Genomic DNA, 20,714 nt, shown 5'->3' on the forward strand with positions numbered 1-20,714 from the left:
AAATATATAATTATTCTTATATAAATAAATAAATTGTTAATATGAAAATAATTTCTTACATGACCTCCAGCTCGTGTGCTGTTTTTAATTACATTTGAAACTAAACCAAATATTTCAAGACTCTTTTCTACCACTGTAATTGCTAAGGTGTCATATTCTTCTTCCACTGTTTTAATACCTGAAACGGTTTGTGTGCTGGCAGACGTATTTGTGCTACATTTAGGTGATACAGCATTTGTTATTCCAACAATACTAGATGCAGTTGCATATACAATTGAACAATATAAACAAGACATAGTCAGTAATGATAGTTTTTCTAACTTGCTTGGAGTTAAAGGTTCTAAAAAAGGCAAAGATATTACATTGTGAACAATATTAATATCGTTTGATACAGAATGTAAATTATGACGTATAGCATGTGCATCAGAGGCATTCACAGGCAAAGTGAAACTTTTTTTATGCAAATATGCTTGATATTTGCGAGTATAACATGACAAATGTGGAAGGTTCAAACACATATCTAATAATGTATCTCCAACATCCATATTTCGAAGAATATTTATATTATTTGTAACAAATGTTGTCTGTAAGATAAAAATAAAATTTTCAAAATATATAATATCAACCTTTTTATTATCTAAACACTTATTATTCATAAAAATATTTAATAAAAAATACCTTAATGTCTGAATGAATTTCATTAACAACACTATCATTCATATTTTTAGTTGCACTTTCATTAGGATTTTCAATAACTCCAGATATTGACATTGCAGAACCTTGCAATGGCATAGTTAATTGTTCTAAAATGCTACCTGATAAATCACATTGAATTCTATCAGAATCCTTAGATGATTGAGAAGCATCTTTTTCAGTTTCTGGGGATAATTGCGATTTAATGTCATGTGGTATATTAGAATTCTTTATAATAGTAATCAAAGCTGCTTCTTCAGTAGATGAAAGTAAAGATTGTCCAGTACAAAGAGCAAGAATTGGAAGCAATAATTGTTTTGTACTTAAAACAGTAGAAGTTCCATTTCCCAACTGAACTTGATGCTGAGATAATTTTTCCATAAGACGAAGAAGCAAAACTCTACATGCTTGACAAACTATGGATATTTGGCTTTTAGAAACTGAAAAATCATAAAAATGTGAATAAGAAATTATATAATTCTTCAAAATTGTTTTGTATAATGATTAAACAAAAATTCTTACATGTATTGATGCAAGCACAGAAATAATCCGCTGCAAGAACTGCCACGGATGTATAAAAGGTTTCATACAATTCTCCTTTACAGAGAAAATCATATTCGCTAAAAATTATAATAAAAATAAATTAGTGAATTCAATAAATAAATGGATAATCATAATAATCACTTTTTTTAAAGTTGTCACTATATGATTTTTTTCTTTCTTCATGAAATAATTTGTTGCATTTAAATCATTTTTTTAAAAAACATTATAAGTCTTACCGTATAACGATACTTTTTGCCAATTCCAAGATATCATTTTTGTCAAATGATCCTTGCGATATTGCTAATAATGGTTTCGTTACCGCTGACCATGTATAGTTTGCACGAATCTTGGTCGCCATTTTCGAAACTGTTCGACTTTGTTCGAACTTGTCTCCTTTTCCTCAGCGATATTTTAACTATATGTATTTACATACTCACACATGTATATAAACGTTTCTTTTACGTATTATGTCTCTTTGTCTCTCCTAAATTTTTCTTTTTTTTCCTTTTCTACTTTCCTTTCTCTTTTTCTTTTTCGATATACTTGCACTTGCGCAATTTTTAAATTGCATATGCATTTATATAGAGTTTTATGCAAGCTTATATGCGTATACATATACGTATTTATTATAAAAAAAAAATAAAAAAAAAGATTAGATGAAGAAAATTAAAAAAAAAAATTAAATCAAAAAGAAAAGAAAATTAATAATACTTGATTTTATAGATATACATATTTGATTATACTAACAAGATCTTTCGTTGAAAATCTTCTTCATATTCATGAAATGACTTAGATAATTGCGCATTAAGCTTAAGGTTTTTATGTAAGATATCATAGGTCAGTAATCATAATACAATCGAATAGATTATTCTACCTAAAAAAATAATAGAAAATTTGATATAATACTTTTTTGGATATTTCAAGATTTTAAAAATTAGTCTGTAACAAACATATATATAATTTATAAATATACTATTATTTCCAGTATATTATTGTCAATGTTTACTCACAATTTAAAAATATATCTATATATCTATAACGGAATGATAAATGTCATAATCATAAATTATCAATTTACTTATTGTATGTTTGTATTTTGCAAAAAATCTTAACAATAAAATTAAAAAAAAAAACTGACATTTTCCTTTTTCTATGTAAAAGTAATCCCTTAGTTTTATTCTAATTCTACTCTGTATTTATTACGTTTTATATATATATATATATCATAATAATTGTAATTATTTCAAACGCAATAACAAAAAATATATAAAATTTCATTGAATAAGTATAATTCATAATTTTGAGATTCTAATAAATATTATATTTTAAAGAATGATAATAAAAATCGTTTTTGTTTTTGAATATGAATACTTATTGAAAATTAACTTTGTATTTTATAATCATTTTATGATTTTTTTCTGCGAACATTGCTTGTAACAAACTCATAAAACTACTATAACATTCTACCATGTAATACAAAACATTCTACCATGTAATATATTTAATATTGATAATTATCTATCACATATAGCGACAAAAAAGGATAAAGCAAAGATAATAATTTCCATATCTTTTATATGTATAGCTACGAAAAAATATTTATGTATATATTATGTATATATTAGATATACATCAATAATTTTTGAAATTATATATATTGAAATTATTATATATATATTAGAAAGAGAAAGAGAAAATATTATATACATATTAGATGTTTTCTCTTCAAAACAAAGCAAATCTGATTTAAAAATATTTTGAAACTCAAAAGATAATTATATTAAATAGATTAAAATTATTCTGTATAAATTATTCTTTGCAAAACTTTTTTCCTAAGCTATAATTAATTTAATTAATTAATCCTCTTTGCAGATAAGTGGTTATACAATTTTAATTTTCAAATTATTCACAAAAAACTTTTAATATTATTATTAGTATCATTGAATTTTGTCTATATATATATGTATATGTTAACTTAGTATAACTATATTATAACTATATTATAACTAAATTATAACTATATTAACTATATTATATTATTATCTCTATTATCACTTCTCAATTGTTTACATGTAAAACTTAAGATAACCAATATGTATAATAGATGAGCTTATTGAAAATTTATTTCCAACAGATTTGAACATTATCCTTTTTTAAAATTCCTTTGAATATTTTATATATATATATATATATATATATATATATATATATATATATATATGAAAAAATTTTATATATTTAAATCATTTAGATATATTTATATATTTAGTCATTAATTAATATCAAGAATTATTTTATATTTTTCCAATATTTTTACGTATCTAAGCTCTCTATAGATGAATATTAATATATATTAGTTGACCCAGGATATCATATTCACATTGTAAACAATTGAAAAGTAATAATTGTATACATCGTATATATACAGCGGATATACGAAAGTATTCAAACGCTTATATTTATTTAATTTTTGATGAACGAAATATATATATTAAAGAAACTTGTTTAAGATAATAAGAGTATATAGTAGAAGGGAAATCTCAAAATTATCTGCAAATGACAAAAATCTCAGCAAAATTTGAAAATGATTCATCAATTTTTACAATAATTATAATACATTTATTATAAACACGCACCGTTAATAGGTTACAAAAGTATTAGAACGCTTCATATATGCAGTATTATTTAACATTAATATTTTGTTGGACTATCTTTTGTGATAATAATTTTTTTCAGTCGACGTTCCATACTATGAACCAGTGATTTAAAATTATAATTGATGATTCCATATTTTTATAATTTTTTTTTTAAGCATTTACTTTGAAGCTATTTGAAATTTATTTAATTTTTTTCCCATTTCAGCCCATAAATTTTCGATGAGATTTATATTTGGACTCTGTGATAGAGTATTTAATATATGAGGTATATTATATATGATTCATTTTTTCACAATCTGCGCCATATGTTTAGAATCGTTGTTCTGTTAAAAGTAGAAGTCCTCCAACAATCCCAACTTATGAGCACTATCTTTAAGATTGTTCTTTATAATATCTAGAGATTTGTATTTATCAAGTATTCCGTCAATAAATATTATAATTATTACTATATATACTAAATTCTGTACTACTAATTATCATGCAGCTCCATACCATGACTGAATCATTGTGTTTTACTGTTGGGTATATACATATTTTGAATGTATATCCAATTCCATATTTAGTTTTTTCCATACATTATTTCGCCCATCCGAGTTAAAAATATTAAACTTAGATTCATTAGAAAATATCATTTTTTTCCAAAAAGCATTATCTTTTGTTACAAATGCTTTTACAAAAGTCAATTCCTTTTTTTGATTTTGCTTATTAATGTATGACTTTCTTCTTGGTATTCTATGAAAATTATTATTTTATTATTTATTTCGTAAGATTTGTCAACATAATTGGGGATGAACATCTTTGTCAAACATTTCCGATATCATATTTGAAAGTGTAAGTGTAGATATAATAGATTTTTTTTTACTTTGCAGATAATAACTTTTTCGTCTCTTTCAGTTAATTTTCTTCGAGGTTTATTCACAATTATTTTTTCAGTTTCTGATTTTTTAATGATATAATGTACCGTAGATTTACTTTTATTTACAATTTTTACTATCTTACTATATGATTTCTCATTCTTATGCAGCCGAAAGAGAGTTTCTCGTTCACACTTTTGTGTTTTAGACTTTTTCGGATTTTGAATATTACATCGCATATTTTTATGTTAATGGAATGATAGTTTGATATCAACTGAACGGAAAAATAATCTCACTTAGTATCAGTATTTTATATTTCTGGCTAAAATATTGAAAAACTATTAAGAACATATCAACAATTCGAATACTTTTTTAATCTACTAATGTGTGTTTATAATATATTATAACTACTGCAAAAATTGATAAATCATTTTTAAATTTTGCTGACATAATCTTGAAATTTCCTTCCTATTATATACCTCTTATTATCTTAAATAAGTTTTTTTAACATATATATTTCGTTCATCAAAAATTGTAAATGTAAATGTTCGAATACTTTCATTACCCATTGTATATGTATAGACAAAATATAATGATAAACAATTTTTTATAAATAACTCGAAAACTAAAATTGATCTATTATGTACAAAAAAAAGTTGCTTAAAATAATGTTATATTAACAATGTATATTTTAAGCTTATCAACAAGAAGGAAGTTAATTAACAAGTTGATTTAAAATTATATGCTTTAATACTCAAAATGTTGTAAATTTTAATTTCGAATTCATGTTATTGACTTCTTTTGATCTTATTTCTAGCTTCAAATGAATCCGATAAATTATTTATAAATAACAAATTTATAAATTATAAATAACAAATTATAAATAAAAAATATATTCTTATTAAACTTTTTATAACTTTTAAATATATATATATATATATATATATATATATATCTATATATATATAAAACTTTTTTTTTATATATTCTGTATTCGTAAGAGTTTGGTAAGTCATGAATACATATTAACGGATAATTTTTGAAAACATATAACAGTAATTTGGTAACAATGTTCAAAAACATATTTCTCAATATATTTTATATATAAATTAAAAAAAATTATTATTTCAAATTATTTTTTTTTAAAAATATTGAATGGATATAGTATATAATATATATATACTATATATTACATATATATACCATATATAAGTAAATATGATTTTCAAAACGTAAAAAGTATATTTCTTCAACATATTAACCGTGAATGCATACAAGTTATCTATAATAATTATGAGAAACAAATTTTATTAATTCATAAATAAATCCAAATCATAATAAATCTTATAAGTCATGTACATGAAAAGAGTATATGTAATATATGGACAATATTAAACGAAGTTCGTTTTTACTTAAAAATTTTTATGCGATTATGTTCAAGAATTCTAAAAATAGTATTTCAAATGAATAAACGACTTTAAATAAGCTATCATTAAACATATAAATTTGTTAGTTATCGAAATGTTATTAAAAAATTTTAAAAATTATATACACACGTATACATATAAATCATTTCACTATTGTCGCATTTATTTTTAAATTATATGATCAACTTATATACAACTTATAGATATAATTTTTTTCAGACTTTATTTATTCATATGCTATTTTTAGCTGCTATATTTATGAACTAAAATGATAAATAAGAAATTACACATAACAAATCACTACACTTACACTTTGAGAATAATATAAATTATCTCAATATCGCAATAAAATATTAAATATAAAGAAATTATACAATTTTAAACTATACAAATAATTATTATTGTTGCGAATAAGAATTTGTCAAAGATTTTTTGAATGTAATATTTTTTTTTATGAAGAAAACTCTATTATTTGTAAAAAAAATTTTTTAGAATATTTAATATTATATTGATGTTATTTATTATTTATTATTAAAAAATTAAGAAGTTCGTATTTATAAATATATAAATAGAGTACATCAACTTTATTCGTTATATTCATTATTTTAATTATGGAAATTTAACAAATCTAAAACAATTTCATAAAATCTTTGATTGACAAGCGAATGTTGCTTACCAAAATTTGATTATGGCAGTATTGGAAGTACATCGATTAAAAAAAGCTAAATTTGCTCCAATAATATTTCGTTTATTTTTTATCATCTTAGCTTTTATAGTTTTATATATATATATATATTCGTTTCATACTTATATGAATATACATCATATATTCATTGAGTTGCCTAATTAAATTATTTTTAATTCAAAATTTTGTTTTTTCGATATAATTTTTTCAAATATAATCATTTTTAACTTTTAATATGGAAAATATAACTTTATCGATTGCAATTTTTAAGCAAATTAAATTTAAGAAAAATCAAATATCTTTTCGATAGGATTTATTTTATTTAATATAAGTTAATTATTATGTAAGTGTAAAATATAATTTTCTTAGCATGTTTAATGTTGTTATTGAACATAAAAATTTTATTCGATTATATTTAGATAATAATAAAAATAAGTATATATAGTATATATATAGAGTAATATTTAAGAAATTAAAAAAAATTTTAATAATTATTAGTAAATTCTTATTTTTTACATAGATTTGAAATAAGCAAATCAAATCATTATATATCATGTAATATATTCTATGTTATACTGATTTATGCATAATAAGACTTAAAAATATATTTTTAATATTTTAAAAATATATTTTAAATATATTTTTTCTAGATTTATCGCATAAACATATCGCATTTTTTATAAACATATTTTCTATTAAAAATATAATTTAAAATGATTTAAATTGGAGAATTCGTGAAAAAATCTTACATCTTCACGATTTTGATTGACATTTTTTAACCATTTTTTGATATATATATATAATGAAAAAAAATAAAAAAAGTTCTCAATGATTTTGAAAAAAATTGAAAAAATTAATGTAATAACCAAAGAAGTATTCACGATTTTACGATATTCGGTAAACCCATATATATGTATATACATTTGTCTATTTCCTTTAATGCTAATTCTTTTATTTTATCATATAAAGACATACATAAAATTTCTTAAGAATAAAACAATTGATTCAATAAATAATCAATTCGCTTGTAGAATAAACTATTATAACCAATTTAACTTGTATATAAATCAGTTAATTCATATATTTGAGAGTAGACATGTAAAAAAATATAGAAATAGTGAATAAAACACACTGATTATTACAATTTGATTATTACAATTCGACAAAATTGAGCTAAAAACGCATATTGTCTGAATTATTCAAATTAGTTTGTTCTAATTTTTTTCAAAATTATAAACTACGAATTTGTTTAATTATTTTTTCTTTTGTTTTTATATAATGTCATAATAAAATGGTTAAAAAAATCCATTCAAATCTATATGAAAACATAAGCTTTTGATACAGTATACAATAGTATTTATATAAATATTTAAAGTGAGTTTTTTGAACATATAATATTGCATTATATATTAATGGATAAGCATATTTCACCATGCGTGAAATAAAAATTTATTAGAAAATGTAATATAATATAATAATAATATAATATAATAATAAAATATAAACCTACTGTTTTTTATTCTTTTGCCATCATTATCGATTGTTTACTTATTTCTATTGTGATCGTTCATGTTTTACCAATATAGCATATCAATGTCATATTTTTTGTTTTGATACGATTACTGAAATAAACCGAAAATTACAGTATATTATATCATTGATATTGTGACAATCATATAATACACACAAAAATAAATATTCTTTTTTAAATTCGAATAATTGTTTAAGCTAATTTCAATAAGCCAAATCTGAATACTAGTTAAAAGAAAATATATTTACTTTATTAATTATTTACTTATTTATATTATTCATAGATATTATCCATTATTTATATCATTACTTCATTTATTACTTCATTACACTTATATCAAATTGTTTCAATAGAAATCTATTTTTTTTTTAATGTGATGATAAAAACTGACAAATACAATCGATTGATTTTGCATATAAGATCATTTAAGATTAAATTTTATAACAATTTTGTAACAATGTAATACTTGCTTGTTTATACTGATATGCAACATAATATTTTCCATTTTGTTATTCATCATCAGTACATGAATTTTATATATTATATTTTCATATATATTTCTTTTTTTTATTTTCTCTAAAGCATCTATTTTTTTTTATTTAATTCATTAGTATTTAAATTATGCTTAAATTATTATGCTTAAATATTATAATATTATTTAATAGTATTATTTAATTACTTTTTGCATGGGAACTAGATCAAGCAATTATATGTTTTTCATTATATAAGTAAATATTCAAAAAAATTATAAATAATTATTTGAATAGGAAGGAAATCTTTACCAATTTTCATGATTTTTGGATATGTTGCAAAAATTAACATTTTGAATAATTTTTTGCTACTCGATCTTAATTTTTTAAATTTTTGGAAAAAAATTGCTATTATTATATAAAATTTCTTTTATATATTTTCTATGGTTGTCTACAATTATTATTTATTTATTGTTCTTATAAATACATTATACTGGATAGCATCCAAAATAATTGTATAATGGATAATGGATAATGTATAATATATAATATGTAATGGATCGGTCAAAAATATACTTATTTATAGATTATGTTGAATAAATGTTGAGTAAAAATAAAATATAAAATAATCCTTGGGTGATTGAAATTACAAAGATCAAAATTACAACGATAGATACTAATAGATACAACGATAAAATTACAAGAATAATGCTGATATTTATTATAACTTTAGCAAGAGTTATTTTATATTTTATTTTTGCATTCCGTGGATCCATTTTTACATTCATAAAGAATTGCATATTTATGCATACGTAGTTACGAACGTACATATATAAGAGATATATATGTATAAAAAAAATTCTATATAATAATAACAATCTTTTTTTGCAAATATATTGAAAATTCAAAGCGAAAGACAAAAAAAAAAGTTCAAAATATTGATTTCTGCAGCATTTATATAAAAATCATTAAAATTGATAAGAACTTTTATTCTAAATAATTATCCGAATATTTATATAGTATATATATAATATAATATATTTATATATAATATAATATAATATATTTATTTAAAAAAAATTCACAAATATATGTTAACTTTTTGAAAAATATTATTTTATATTTATTTAAAAAAATCTTATATAATATGTATATATAAACAAAACAACCCAATCAATATTGATTATAAAATAACTTTTTAATTCGAAAGAAAAAATTTTGTTAAAAATATATAATATATAACATTTAAATATACATATACATATTAATATATTCGTGGAATATATTTAGTTTTCATTTGGAAAAAGACCAAAATAAATGCAGAACTTAGTATACAAAAGTTTCGATTAGAATTTATTTATTAAATCATAAGCAATTTAAGATTAAAGACAAAGTAAAAACAAGATATAACTAAGATTGAGTCATTTCACTCTATATTTGTCTTCATATATCTTCTAATATAAATTTCAATTTATTCATTATTTCAGTTTATTCATTATTTAATAAATAAACTTTAATCGATATTTTTAAATTTTTAAATACTACTTTATTTATTTTAAATACTAATTTTTGTATTTGTTTTAATTTCTAAAATTAACCCTTTGAAAGTATTTTACGAATATATTTTAACACATTGTATATAATTATTAAAAATTTATATCAATCCACAATTTAATGTATATGTAGTGTATATACATAACTTTTATTTCATTAAACGATTTTCAATTTTATAATTATTGGAAAAACATGATATTATTGATATTATAAAGGTATAGCATATTGATGGATAGAACTGATTTACAATATAAGATTTATTGTATTTTATATATATATATATATATATATATATATATATATATATAATATTAAAAACGAAAATAATTAAAAAATATATATTATTTAATAAAACTTAATGACACTAAAAAAATACATACTTATAAGATTTATCAAGTCAAATAAATTGATTTCGATGAATTTTAAACGAATATGTTTTCATCTTAATAACAATCATCCATCAATAATATATATACTATACATAGACTATTCCATAATTTATATTGTTATAAATCAAAAAGAATCTATGCTTAAAATAAGATAGAAATAAAATTTTATTGAATTATTAATTTTCGAGAGAATCCAGCTTGAAAATTTTTCAAATAAAATTAACTAATTTTCGAATTAATATAATTAGATAATGAAAATAAGAATAAATAAAAAATATTTAATAATATTCTTTATTGTTTTCATTTTTAAGAAAATTGAATTAAAAAATATTTAATTATCTAAATATTTAATCAATTAATCAGATATAAATATATTCAACGAATTTTCAAATTTGATTTTTTCAAATATGAATTTTTAAAACAGAAAAATTTTATTTCATAATTTTTATTTATTTTCATATATAGAACATAGTGATCAATTCTATTTAATAAGAAATTAATCAGATATATTTTTAATTGATTTTTATTTATATTTTTCTCGAAAATAATAATTTTAATACAATTTCATTAATTATTTCTTATATTATTTTTAATTTTCATCTTACTTTAAATCATAAAATTTTTCTATTTGTCTATTTGTACTTATAGGATATTCTATAAAACGAATACATTATACAAAACGAAATAAGTAAAAGTCATTAAAAAATATTATCTGTTACTTAAAAAAGATTTACAGCATAGATAATTTTTTATTTCACTCATAAAATATTTTTAAAGCATTTTCATTTTTTAATATGTTATGCCTATATACATACTCTCATGTATACATATATACTGTCATGTATACATATATATTGTCAAGAAAAGAAGATTTTCGAATTGAACAAATTTAATGAGCAATATTTATCATATAAGCGTATATATTTCGTTTATATTTTGTTCAACTCGAAATTTGTAACTTTCAAGATCTTGTTTATTTATATATCATAATATAATATAATATATATCTATAAATTAAAAATGAAAATAATTGCAAACGAATAATCTATTATTTTTCGTTGATGCATAAGCTAATATTTGTCATATATTTTATTGATAAGAAAATTTGATGATGATAAATATATAAGAATAATATACAAAAAATTATTTATAAATTACACATAATCAAATAACAATCAATTCATCAAAATTTGATGATGATAAATATATAATAGAATATACAAAAAATTACTTATAAATTATATATAATCAAATAACTAATCAATTTTTTGGAATAATTATTTGGAAAATTGTTTAAACATTATTTTTAATTTCAATGATTTTTGAATACATTCTAAAAATTTGCATTTTAGATAATTTTTTCCTATACATGTAATTGGTCGGTCTCAAAATAATTGCAAAAGAAATATTATTCTATATAGAATTTCATCTATTAATATGTGTTAATGATAACATATAAGCATATAATTGTTACTTATCAATTATTTGTATAAATACATTATAGCAACAAAATATATAATGGGTAAATTAATATTAGTTTTCTTAATAACTTCTATCCAAATTTGAATATTCTACAAATCCTTGAAACTCATTCAAAAAAATAAAATATAAAACAATTCTTAAATTACAAAGATAAATACTATTATATAAATACTATATAAATGCTATATAAAATAAATATAATTGTATTAATGTAACTTTATTGTAATTTCATTTGTTTTATATTTTATTTCCATATTTTATTTTCAAATTTTTTATGGATACTGACAATAATATTCTGCTAAATATCCAAGGTCATTATAAAATGAAGTTAAGCTATTTTAAATTTATCACAATTCATGAAAAAGCAATTTTTTGATTATTATATATAGTTATCTACTGCTGCAATATGTTTATATTAATAAAAATAGTATGCTTACGCACATGATAACATATGTTGTTACAGACACATATTTATAGAGAAATAAAAAATAATATATAATAGTAGAAATTTTTTTTAAACTATTTTGAAAAAGAAAGGTCGAGCAGTTACATATATAAAAAAAAATTATTTTCTGTTTTGTAAATTTCTACAATATTATAAAATGAAGTTAAGCTATTTTAAATTTATCACAATTCATGAAAAAGCAATTTTTTTATTATTATATATAGTTATCTACTGCTGCAATATGTTTATATTAATAAAAATAGTATGCTTATGCACATGATAACATATGTTGTTACAGACATATTTATAGAGAAATAAAAAATAATATATAATAGTAGAAATTTTTTTTAAACTATTTTGAAAAAGAAAAGTCGAGCAGTTACATATATAAAAAAAAATTATTTTCTGTTTTGTAAATTTCTACAATATATTCAAAAATGATAAGTCTATTTTCTAAATAATTATTCTTTTTTATTTACTACTGTTGATATTTATCAAACATCAGATTTTGCCAATTTTTATATGAATCAGTCAAGACATTTGCATATATCTATTTTACTGCATGCTAGTCTTAAAATAAAATTAAAAAAACAATTTAAGGTATTTTTTTTCTTCTTTTATTCATTCTTATTTCATGAACAGAAAAATAAATATTGCTATAAACGATGAAATAATTATTAATTTAGATTTATATATTTTTTATTCTGTTTCATAGTTATTTGTATTTTTGCAAACATATTTTTAGTTCTCTTTTGCTTTGTATTTGTTATCATGTTACATAAATTTTTATTGTTTTAATCAAATTGAATAAAATAAGAAAAAGAAGATATTAAATTATTAAATTTGATTATCGCCCATCCCATCCACGTGTACAAACGCAAAAAAAACAATTTGGACGTTTATATTATTGCGTAGAGCTAATGGAAGAACGATTACTATCCGTTGATATCCTATCCGAAAGCGGTACTGAAGATGATGCTAAAGGTAAATCAGGTGCAACATAATGTTCGCGAAAAACTTTTGAAAATGGTTGTCGTTGAGATGATAAAGCGATATTTATGTTTTCAGGTAAAGGAGGTAATACATTATTTTGAAACTGACCAGATATATTACCAACTGGTTGATAGTTAGCTACTACGATGATTTTTCCGCTTCTACTGCGAGCTTTTCCAACTCCAAAGTAACGACTACTTGTCCAAATCAACTGCGTAAAATGACCTGTGATAAAAAATTTATGATAAATATTATCATCATTGTAACTATAATTTATATTAATTTATATTATAATTATAATATGTAAGAAAATACCTGCATTTACATTAGCATGGAGAATATCTGGTTCCTTTAAAAAATCATATTGCTTTACCGCTGAATACCAATACGATGTAACATCTTGTCCAGTTACATCAGAAGGAATAGCACCACCAGGTCGACAGTATAGATTTTGTCCTACTTCTCGATCATTTCTATAGTAAAATGTGTTCGTATGCGCTAAATGATTGGCCCATGTTTGTGCATATTCACATAACTGAAAAAAAAAATTCAATTCATATTACTAATAATTGATTTTCTTACATATTTATAATATAGATATGTATATATAAAATTTTTCATTTTCTGTTTTTGTTTTTAATTTTTTTCTTATAATAATGATAAAAAATAATATCAATTTTTCTTTTCTTTTTTATATTATTTTTTCTCTTATACATTCAAACATTAATTTTACCTGCGGCAATATTGTTAAAGGTGGTGCATTATGTCTTTGCCGATAAACATTATGCCAACATAAACATTCTGTTATAAATTCGCTATCTCGCCATTTAGTCTCCAAATCGTTACTATCATGTGCGATACTCATCGGCCTATTACTTAGGATCTATGTAATATCGACAAAAAAGAGCCAATAAAAATATGTTGTTTTAAGAGAATAATCACTTGTTCATTTTGTTTTTGATTAGCTTTCTAAACATTCAACCTAAATTGTTAAAAAATTTCATTCTCTCACCTTTTTTAATAATTTCGGTCGATTACCAAGCTGTTGAATTTGATCATTATTCAAAACTGAAGAAACGGAAATCGATCCACAAGTATCTGAAATTCGATTTGTTTTGTACAATTTCGATTGTTCCACTCTTTTTCGAAGATTTTCTAATGCTTTTGCTTCTTCTCTCTTTCTAGAAGGTGGCCAATTTGCGTTCGAAGTATGAATCATACTAATACCAATATCCTAAAATATCAAATCATTATGATTTTTGAAATCTTCTAATATATATTTACTTCGTTTTGATTTAAATTATATTAATTAAATAATCGTTATATTTTCCATGCTATTTAGTTATTTCTTCTTATATAATTTTGATAATGTAATTGTAATAACTATATTTCATTAATAATAATTAATATTTTATTAAATTAATAAATTATGGAATGTTTGTATAATGTGCATAAATTGAAATTATTGTTTAAATTCAAGATACAATTACAAAATTCTCATCAAACTTTGATAAGATTTAATATACTATATATATTTAATTTAATAACTTAATTTATAGCAAATATTTTCAATTAAAAGGCCAATTATTATATTTTTTCATTGAAAATAACGAATTTTATCATTGATGATGATTATATAATATTTATTATATATATAATTATTATAATATTTATTACAATATAAACAAATATAATAATAATTTATGCATATTTTCAAACATATATGCATTATTTATATACACATTCTTTTAAAAAATTTAAAAAATCTGTTTTGACTTTAAAATATATTTATATATATATATATTTAAGATTTATTAGTCACATTTATTCTCATATCATTTAATCCGAAATTTTGTATTTATATATATATATATATATTTTTTTGTATATATTATGTATATATATATATATATATTGTATAATTTGTTATGTAAAAAATAGCAAATGAAGAAAAAGAAATAAGATACTCCACCTTCTGATTACCATTAGCAAGATTAAAATCCGCTAAGTGAGCCGTTTGACTAAGTAAACGGCGACTAGCAGGACATCGATTGCGATTTATCATTTCTTTTTGAATAGCGTATCCGATAAAATAACTTTCAATTTCCATGTTATCACGATGAGATGGCGATAAAAGTTCTGTAGTTTCTTCTGCACTGTCAAAAGTACGATTCATTTCGCGTAACTCCATAACAAATAATTCGAGAATTTCTTGTAATCTACTGTAATAATTTGTAGTTTATTATAAATAACTTTAAGTGATTATATTTCGTAATTTTTTAATCTACCTACCCGCGATTATCAAGTGTCTACTATCAACTGCTAAGGTTCCACTTTCAACTACCCCATTTCATCTCATCTATAGGTTTCCATCCCTTCCATCTTTACAGAAATTATCTTTGCATCTCTGAGGTTGTCTGGTTCTACTTACTCATGCGCACTTTAAATATAACTATATCTACATTTCCACATAATATATATATATAATGTTTTTTAATTATATGAAATTAAGTATATTTGTATCTAAAATTACAACAATATGATTAGTCAATTGTTTTTCAATTTTGATATTTTACATTTTGTATAATATTATTCCATTATTTCATTTAGTAAATTTTTCTCTATTTTTATATTTATAAAATTATTATACAATAAGAATAGATCAGTAAATTTTTATGCAATAAATTTATTATCATTTTAATATTTTATTTAACAGAAAGAATATAAAAAAACAGTGTATATATTAAAAAAATATATTTTCTATCTTATATAACATAGCATCGAAAAATATTTATATTAATGTCACATATTATATCTTTCATAAAGAATATTATAAAATCAAAAAATAATTTTTATGAATTAATTTTATAAATTTATTTTGTGAAAATATTTTCAGAAAATATTATGTTTAAGATTATAAAAATATTTTAAAAATTGTATTATTTTACGTGTATATTTGATATCTTAAATGCTCATTTAAATGTTAATTTAAATTTTACAATATTGTTCGAAAAATTGAAATTAATGCACATAATACAGATAATGATAATAATAATATAGTTACAATAATATTATTATATTGTTTTTATTTAATAACATAAATCAATAATTTAAATTAAAGAGATAAATAAAAGAATTTTTGAAATATAAATAAAACAATTATATATCACACACTTACTAAAAAAATAATGTAATTCAAAATTTACAATTTCTTTCGAATTATTGATATAACCAACCGTTATTGTTTATATATTTTATTGGTGAAATTTTGTAAATAAATTTCCAAAAAAATTTTCGAATTTTACATTTTGATATGATATTCTTACGCATTTTTATAACAATTAAAATTTTTAAAATCCTACCTAAAACATTTTTTCTTAAAAAATTTTTGAATTATATTATTACTTATAGTAAGTATGTAATATAAATTACATACATAGCGATTTGTATACAGAAATAACATATATATGATTTAATATTTTTTATCTAATAATATGAAATAAAATAATTATACAAACTGTAGAATTATAATTTTAAGTATAAATTAAACTTATATATAATTCTATTATAATTTCAAATATAAGCTTTTAATAATTTTTTTATTTTCATTGTGAATGATATTAGAGTAATCAATTTGGTTAAAAGATAGCATTAAACATTCACAAAATTTATATCCATTTACATCGCCATTAATCGATTTTAATGTCAAATTTTTATATAAAATTTTAACAACAAATTAATTTTAGTGTTGCAATCTGTTTTAAATGCTAAATTTATTACAAAACTATAGCAAATTTTTTATTTAAAAATCTTTTAAATATTTTAATTATAAAAATATTTTTATAATAATACTTTATGCACAATATTATTTATGTATTTTTTTTTACAATGTATGTAGCAAATAAAAATTAGATTAAGATTACAATTCTTAATTTTGCTCTATGTAAATTGTTTTGCTAATAAATAATTGTTTTATTTTTTGCTATTTCTGTTCTTTGAAATCTTTTTTTGCATAATCATATAATATTTAGAAAAAATTGTGTATTCATTGTTATTCAATATCTAATTTACATCCTGTACCTTAATACAAATTAATAAAAAAAAAATTAGACACATTAATATTAATATTAAAATTTATTCAATAATAAATGATATTAATTATAAAAAAAAGAAATATAATTTGTGCATACTATATGGGAGAAGAATGTACTTATTTTATAAAAGCTATTTTAAAATTAGAAACTACTACGTTCAATGATAAATTTATTCTATAAATAAAAAACATATTATTAGTATAATATATATAATGTTTTTTATCATATATTATATATATAGTATAATATAAAAAAATATTGTAATATCTTTGTATAAACATACTTATATTTTAATTTTACTGATTTATTACTTGTATTACTTTTGTAATTTTGATATTTCATATTTATATTTCATAAATTTATATTATTATTTAATAATACGACATATATAAATATATAAATATATAAAATTAATACGAACATGATGTTTTCAAGTATGTAATATAATTAAATTAATTATTAATGTATGTAAATCCATTAATGAATAACAATAGTTACTTCTATTTGAAAGCAAAAAATAAAAATAGATAAATTTTAATAATATAAGTCTTATGTCATTTTATTATGTATTGTAATAACTGTTATAAACATATATATGTATATATGTTGCATTTGATATTGCTCTATTATTATCATATTTTTCTAATATATTATTTTTTTTTTTAAATTTTGTAACATTTATTATAAATTTCAAAAAATATGACTGTAGCAAATTTTTATTAAGTTTTATATAAAAAATATAATAAAACTTGATATATTTTTGCCATCAAGACTTGATTTAATGTATTGTTATAAGAATATTATAAAAAATATTATAGATTTGATATAAGTCTTAATATAAATTTTGACATACTTTTAATGTCAATTTGTTAATAGACTTAATAAACTTAATAAATCCTATATCAAATTTGGTAATTTTGATGACAAAACTTGATCAAGGAGTTATCATTTTAAAAATATAAAAATAGATTTAAGTAATTATTACAAAAAATTATTTTATTATTTATATCTGTTTTTTTTTAATATCTGTTGATAAAAAACATTATTTTTTTTATAAATAATAATCTAATTTAATTAATATTTATTTAAATATGATTTGCAGTATTGAATTTATTAATTATTGCTTTGTTACAATTAGAATTTTGTACATAAACTATACAGAATTGTCAGAACTAACTCGTGTTATCACATGAATTTGGTTTTAACAATATTAATATCTATTTGTAAATCTAATTTTCATGATATTGAAATAAAATAAAAGCAGTTTTTTGAAATTGGCTAAGTGGATGTAATAATAAAGCATATATTATTTGTTCGGTGAGTAGAAGAAAAATTGAAAGATAAACATTCCATTTAATGAATTTTTAAAATTAATTTATTATTTCTAATTTATATTTTTAATTTATTATTCAATCAAATCAAATTAACTATTTTGAGGCATATGACCTCTGAAAATATCAAGTTTTTCATGATATATTTTGTTTTGTGTTTTTATTTATGCGCCACATGGAAAATTAAATTAAAATTTTTAGTTACCATATTCTTTCGATGCATACTTCATTTGGATTTTTCATTTATATGCATTTTCAATCATATGCATTTTTCACTTATATATATGCAATGATAATTTTTTTCCATCTTCAACTTGTGAATAAAACGAGAAAAAAAGCAAAATGGAATTTAACCCAACATTCTATAGAAATAGATTTCGAGAAAAAACTGAAAAAGTTCGTAATCAACAAAGAAAAAAGTTGATATCAAAATTTAAAATTGAAGTGAGATTCTTTAAATTTCGAAATAGATTTGAAAATAAAAAATATTAAATAGCAAAAATTCAAAATTTTATTTTGAATATGCGCGCACTTTGATAAAAGAGGATTAGCATACCAAGGACACCAACCTACGTTTGCAATTTCTCGAATCGTTACAAATTTATAATACTTTAATATAAAACCATTTGGAGTTTAAAAATGTGTTTTTGTTGAATAAATGAAATAAACCAAAATATATGTAATATTAATCAAATATAAAAGAAAAAACAAAATAGTAAAGAAATAAAAATATTTATTATAAAAATACATAATATAATATAATATACAATAGATAACTTAAATATAAATTTACATAATAAAACATGAATATATAAATGAATACAAATATAAAAAAATTTACAATAATATAATATTATATAATATATACAATTTACAAATTTATTTTTTAATAATCATTTTGTTCTGTGTAATTTGCTTTAGAAAGTAAAATATCAGTTAATTTTTTTGATATAATTTTTTGTATATGTTAAAATTAAATAATATAAAAATATTCTAACATATTTTTATTTTTTTTTGTGTGGCAGTTTTTATTTTTGAAATTCTTGTAGTCTTATAATTATATTTATTATTTCTGTTTTTAATTTATTTTTATATCTTATTTTTATTTATATTATGATTGAAAAATATATTTTTATTGCACTAAAATCTCTGGAATATTAAAATATGTAAAATCACTATGTCAGCAATGTTTTTAAAAATTAATTTCTCTTTAAGTTTTTCAATTATATTAATATCAAAATTTACTTATATTTAATTGTAACAAATCTTTTTTTTAATTCCGAAAAAATAAAATGGTAACACTTATCATTTATTCAAGCTAAAATTTCTCTATGAAATTTTGTTTTATATTTAATTAATATATTTTAATAAGTTTTATATTATAAGTTATATTTAATTAATATATTTTAATAAGTTTGTATACCATATTCTGGTAAGTTTAGTTCCATCCAAAACTATTTCTGCCATTAAAAATTGTAATGAATATGAAAATTTTTCATTGAACAGTAATTTTTTAATATTTTCATTAATAATAATAAAATTTAATGAATATAAATTATAATGATA

General features: G+C 19.7%; 2 protein-coding genes across 11 annotated transcripts in view; both read right to left on the reverse strand.

The window, feature by feature from the left end:
• The window catches only part of poe (E3 ubiquitin-protein ligase-like protein poe), a 30,553-nt gene extending 28,573 nt beyond the window's left edge, over nt 1-1,980 (reverse strand). For all 5 annotated transcript variants that reach the window (XM_086915450.1, XM_086915453.1, XM_086915451.1 and 2 more), the window contains exons 1-4: nt 1,473-1,980; nt 1,216-1,313; nt 679-1,133; nt 60-584 (exon numbers count right to left, since the gene is read on the reverse strand). In XM_086915450.1, the coding sequence (XP_086771576.1) occupies nt 60-584; nt 679-1,133; nt 1,216-1,313; nt 1,473-1,594 (1,200 nt within the window). In that variant the 5' untranslated portion in view covers nt 1,595-1,980. The remainder of the gene's footprint in view (nt 1-59; nt 585-678; nt 1,134-1,215; nt 1,314-1,472) is intronic.
• Nucleotides 1,981-13,411: 11,431 nt separating this feature from the next.
• On the reverse strand, nt 13,412-19,721 carry LOC100864764 (uncharacterized). Of its 6 annotated transcripts, none has more exons than XM_086915457.1 (7): nt 19,354-19,721; nt 16,016-16,163; nt 15,696-15,945; nt 14,736-14,957; nt 14,457-14,606; nt 14,039-14,258; nt 13,412-13,948 (listed from the first exon to the last, which is right to left on the reverse strand). In XM_086915457.1, the coding sequence occupies exons 3-7, from the start codon at nt 15,912-15,914 to the stop codon at nt 13,635-13,637; spliced, it is 1,125 nt and encodes a 374-aa protein (XP_086771583.1). In that variant the 5' UTR covers nt 15,915-15,945; nt 16,016-16,163; nt 19,354-19,721; the 3' UTR covers nt 13,412-13,634. The 6 variants fall into 6 exon arrangements, with proteins under 6 accessions (XP_086771583.1, XP_086771584.1, XP_086771582.1 ...); XM_086915458.1 differs by having other exon boundaries at nt 15,696-15,942; nt 16,016-16,181; nt 19,354-19,717; XM_086915456.1 differs by having other exon boundaries at nt 16,016-16,181; nt 19,354-19,536.
• Nucleotides 19,722-20,714: the final 993 nt, after the last annotated feature.

This window comes from Apis florea, unplaced genomic scaffold (genome assembly GCF_048593485.1).
Source record: "Apis florea isolate Af1SG1 unplaced genomic scaffold, ASM4859348v1 contig_3785_pilon, whole genome shotgun sequence".
Lineage (NCBI taxonomy): Eukaryota > Metazoa > Arthropoda > Insecta > Hymenoptera > Apidae > Apis > Apis florea.

Excerpts from the sequence above, each read along its gene's own strand:
- LOC100864764 (XM_086915457.1), bottom strand. The coding sequence starts at position 15,914 with ATGGAGTTACGCGAAATGAATCGTACTTTTGACAGTGCAGAAGAAACT. Across the intron at positions 14,958-15,695 it reads TTGCTAATGGTAATCAGAAG|GATATTGGTATTAGTATGAT; the intron begins GTGGAGTATCTT and ends TTGATATTTTAG. Across the intron at positions 14,607-14,735 it reads GACCGAAATTATTAAAAAAG|ATCCTAAGTAATAGGCCGAT; the intron begins GTGAGAGAATGA and ends GATATTACATAG.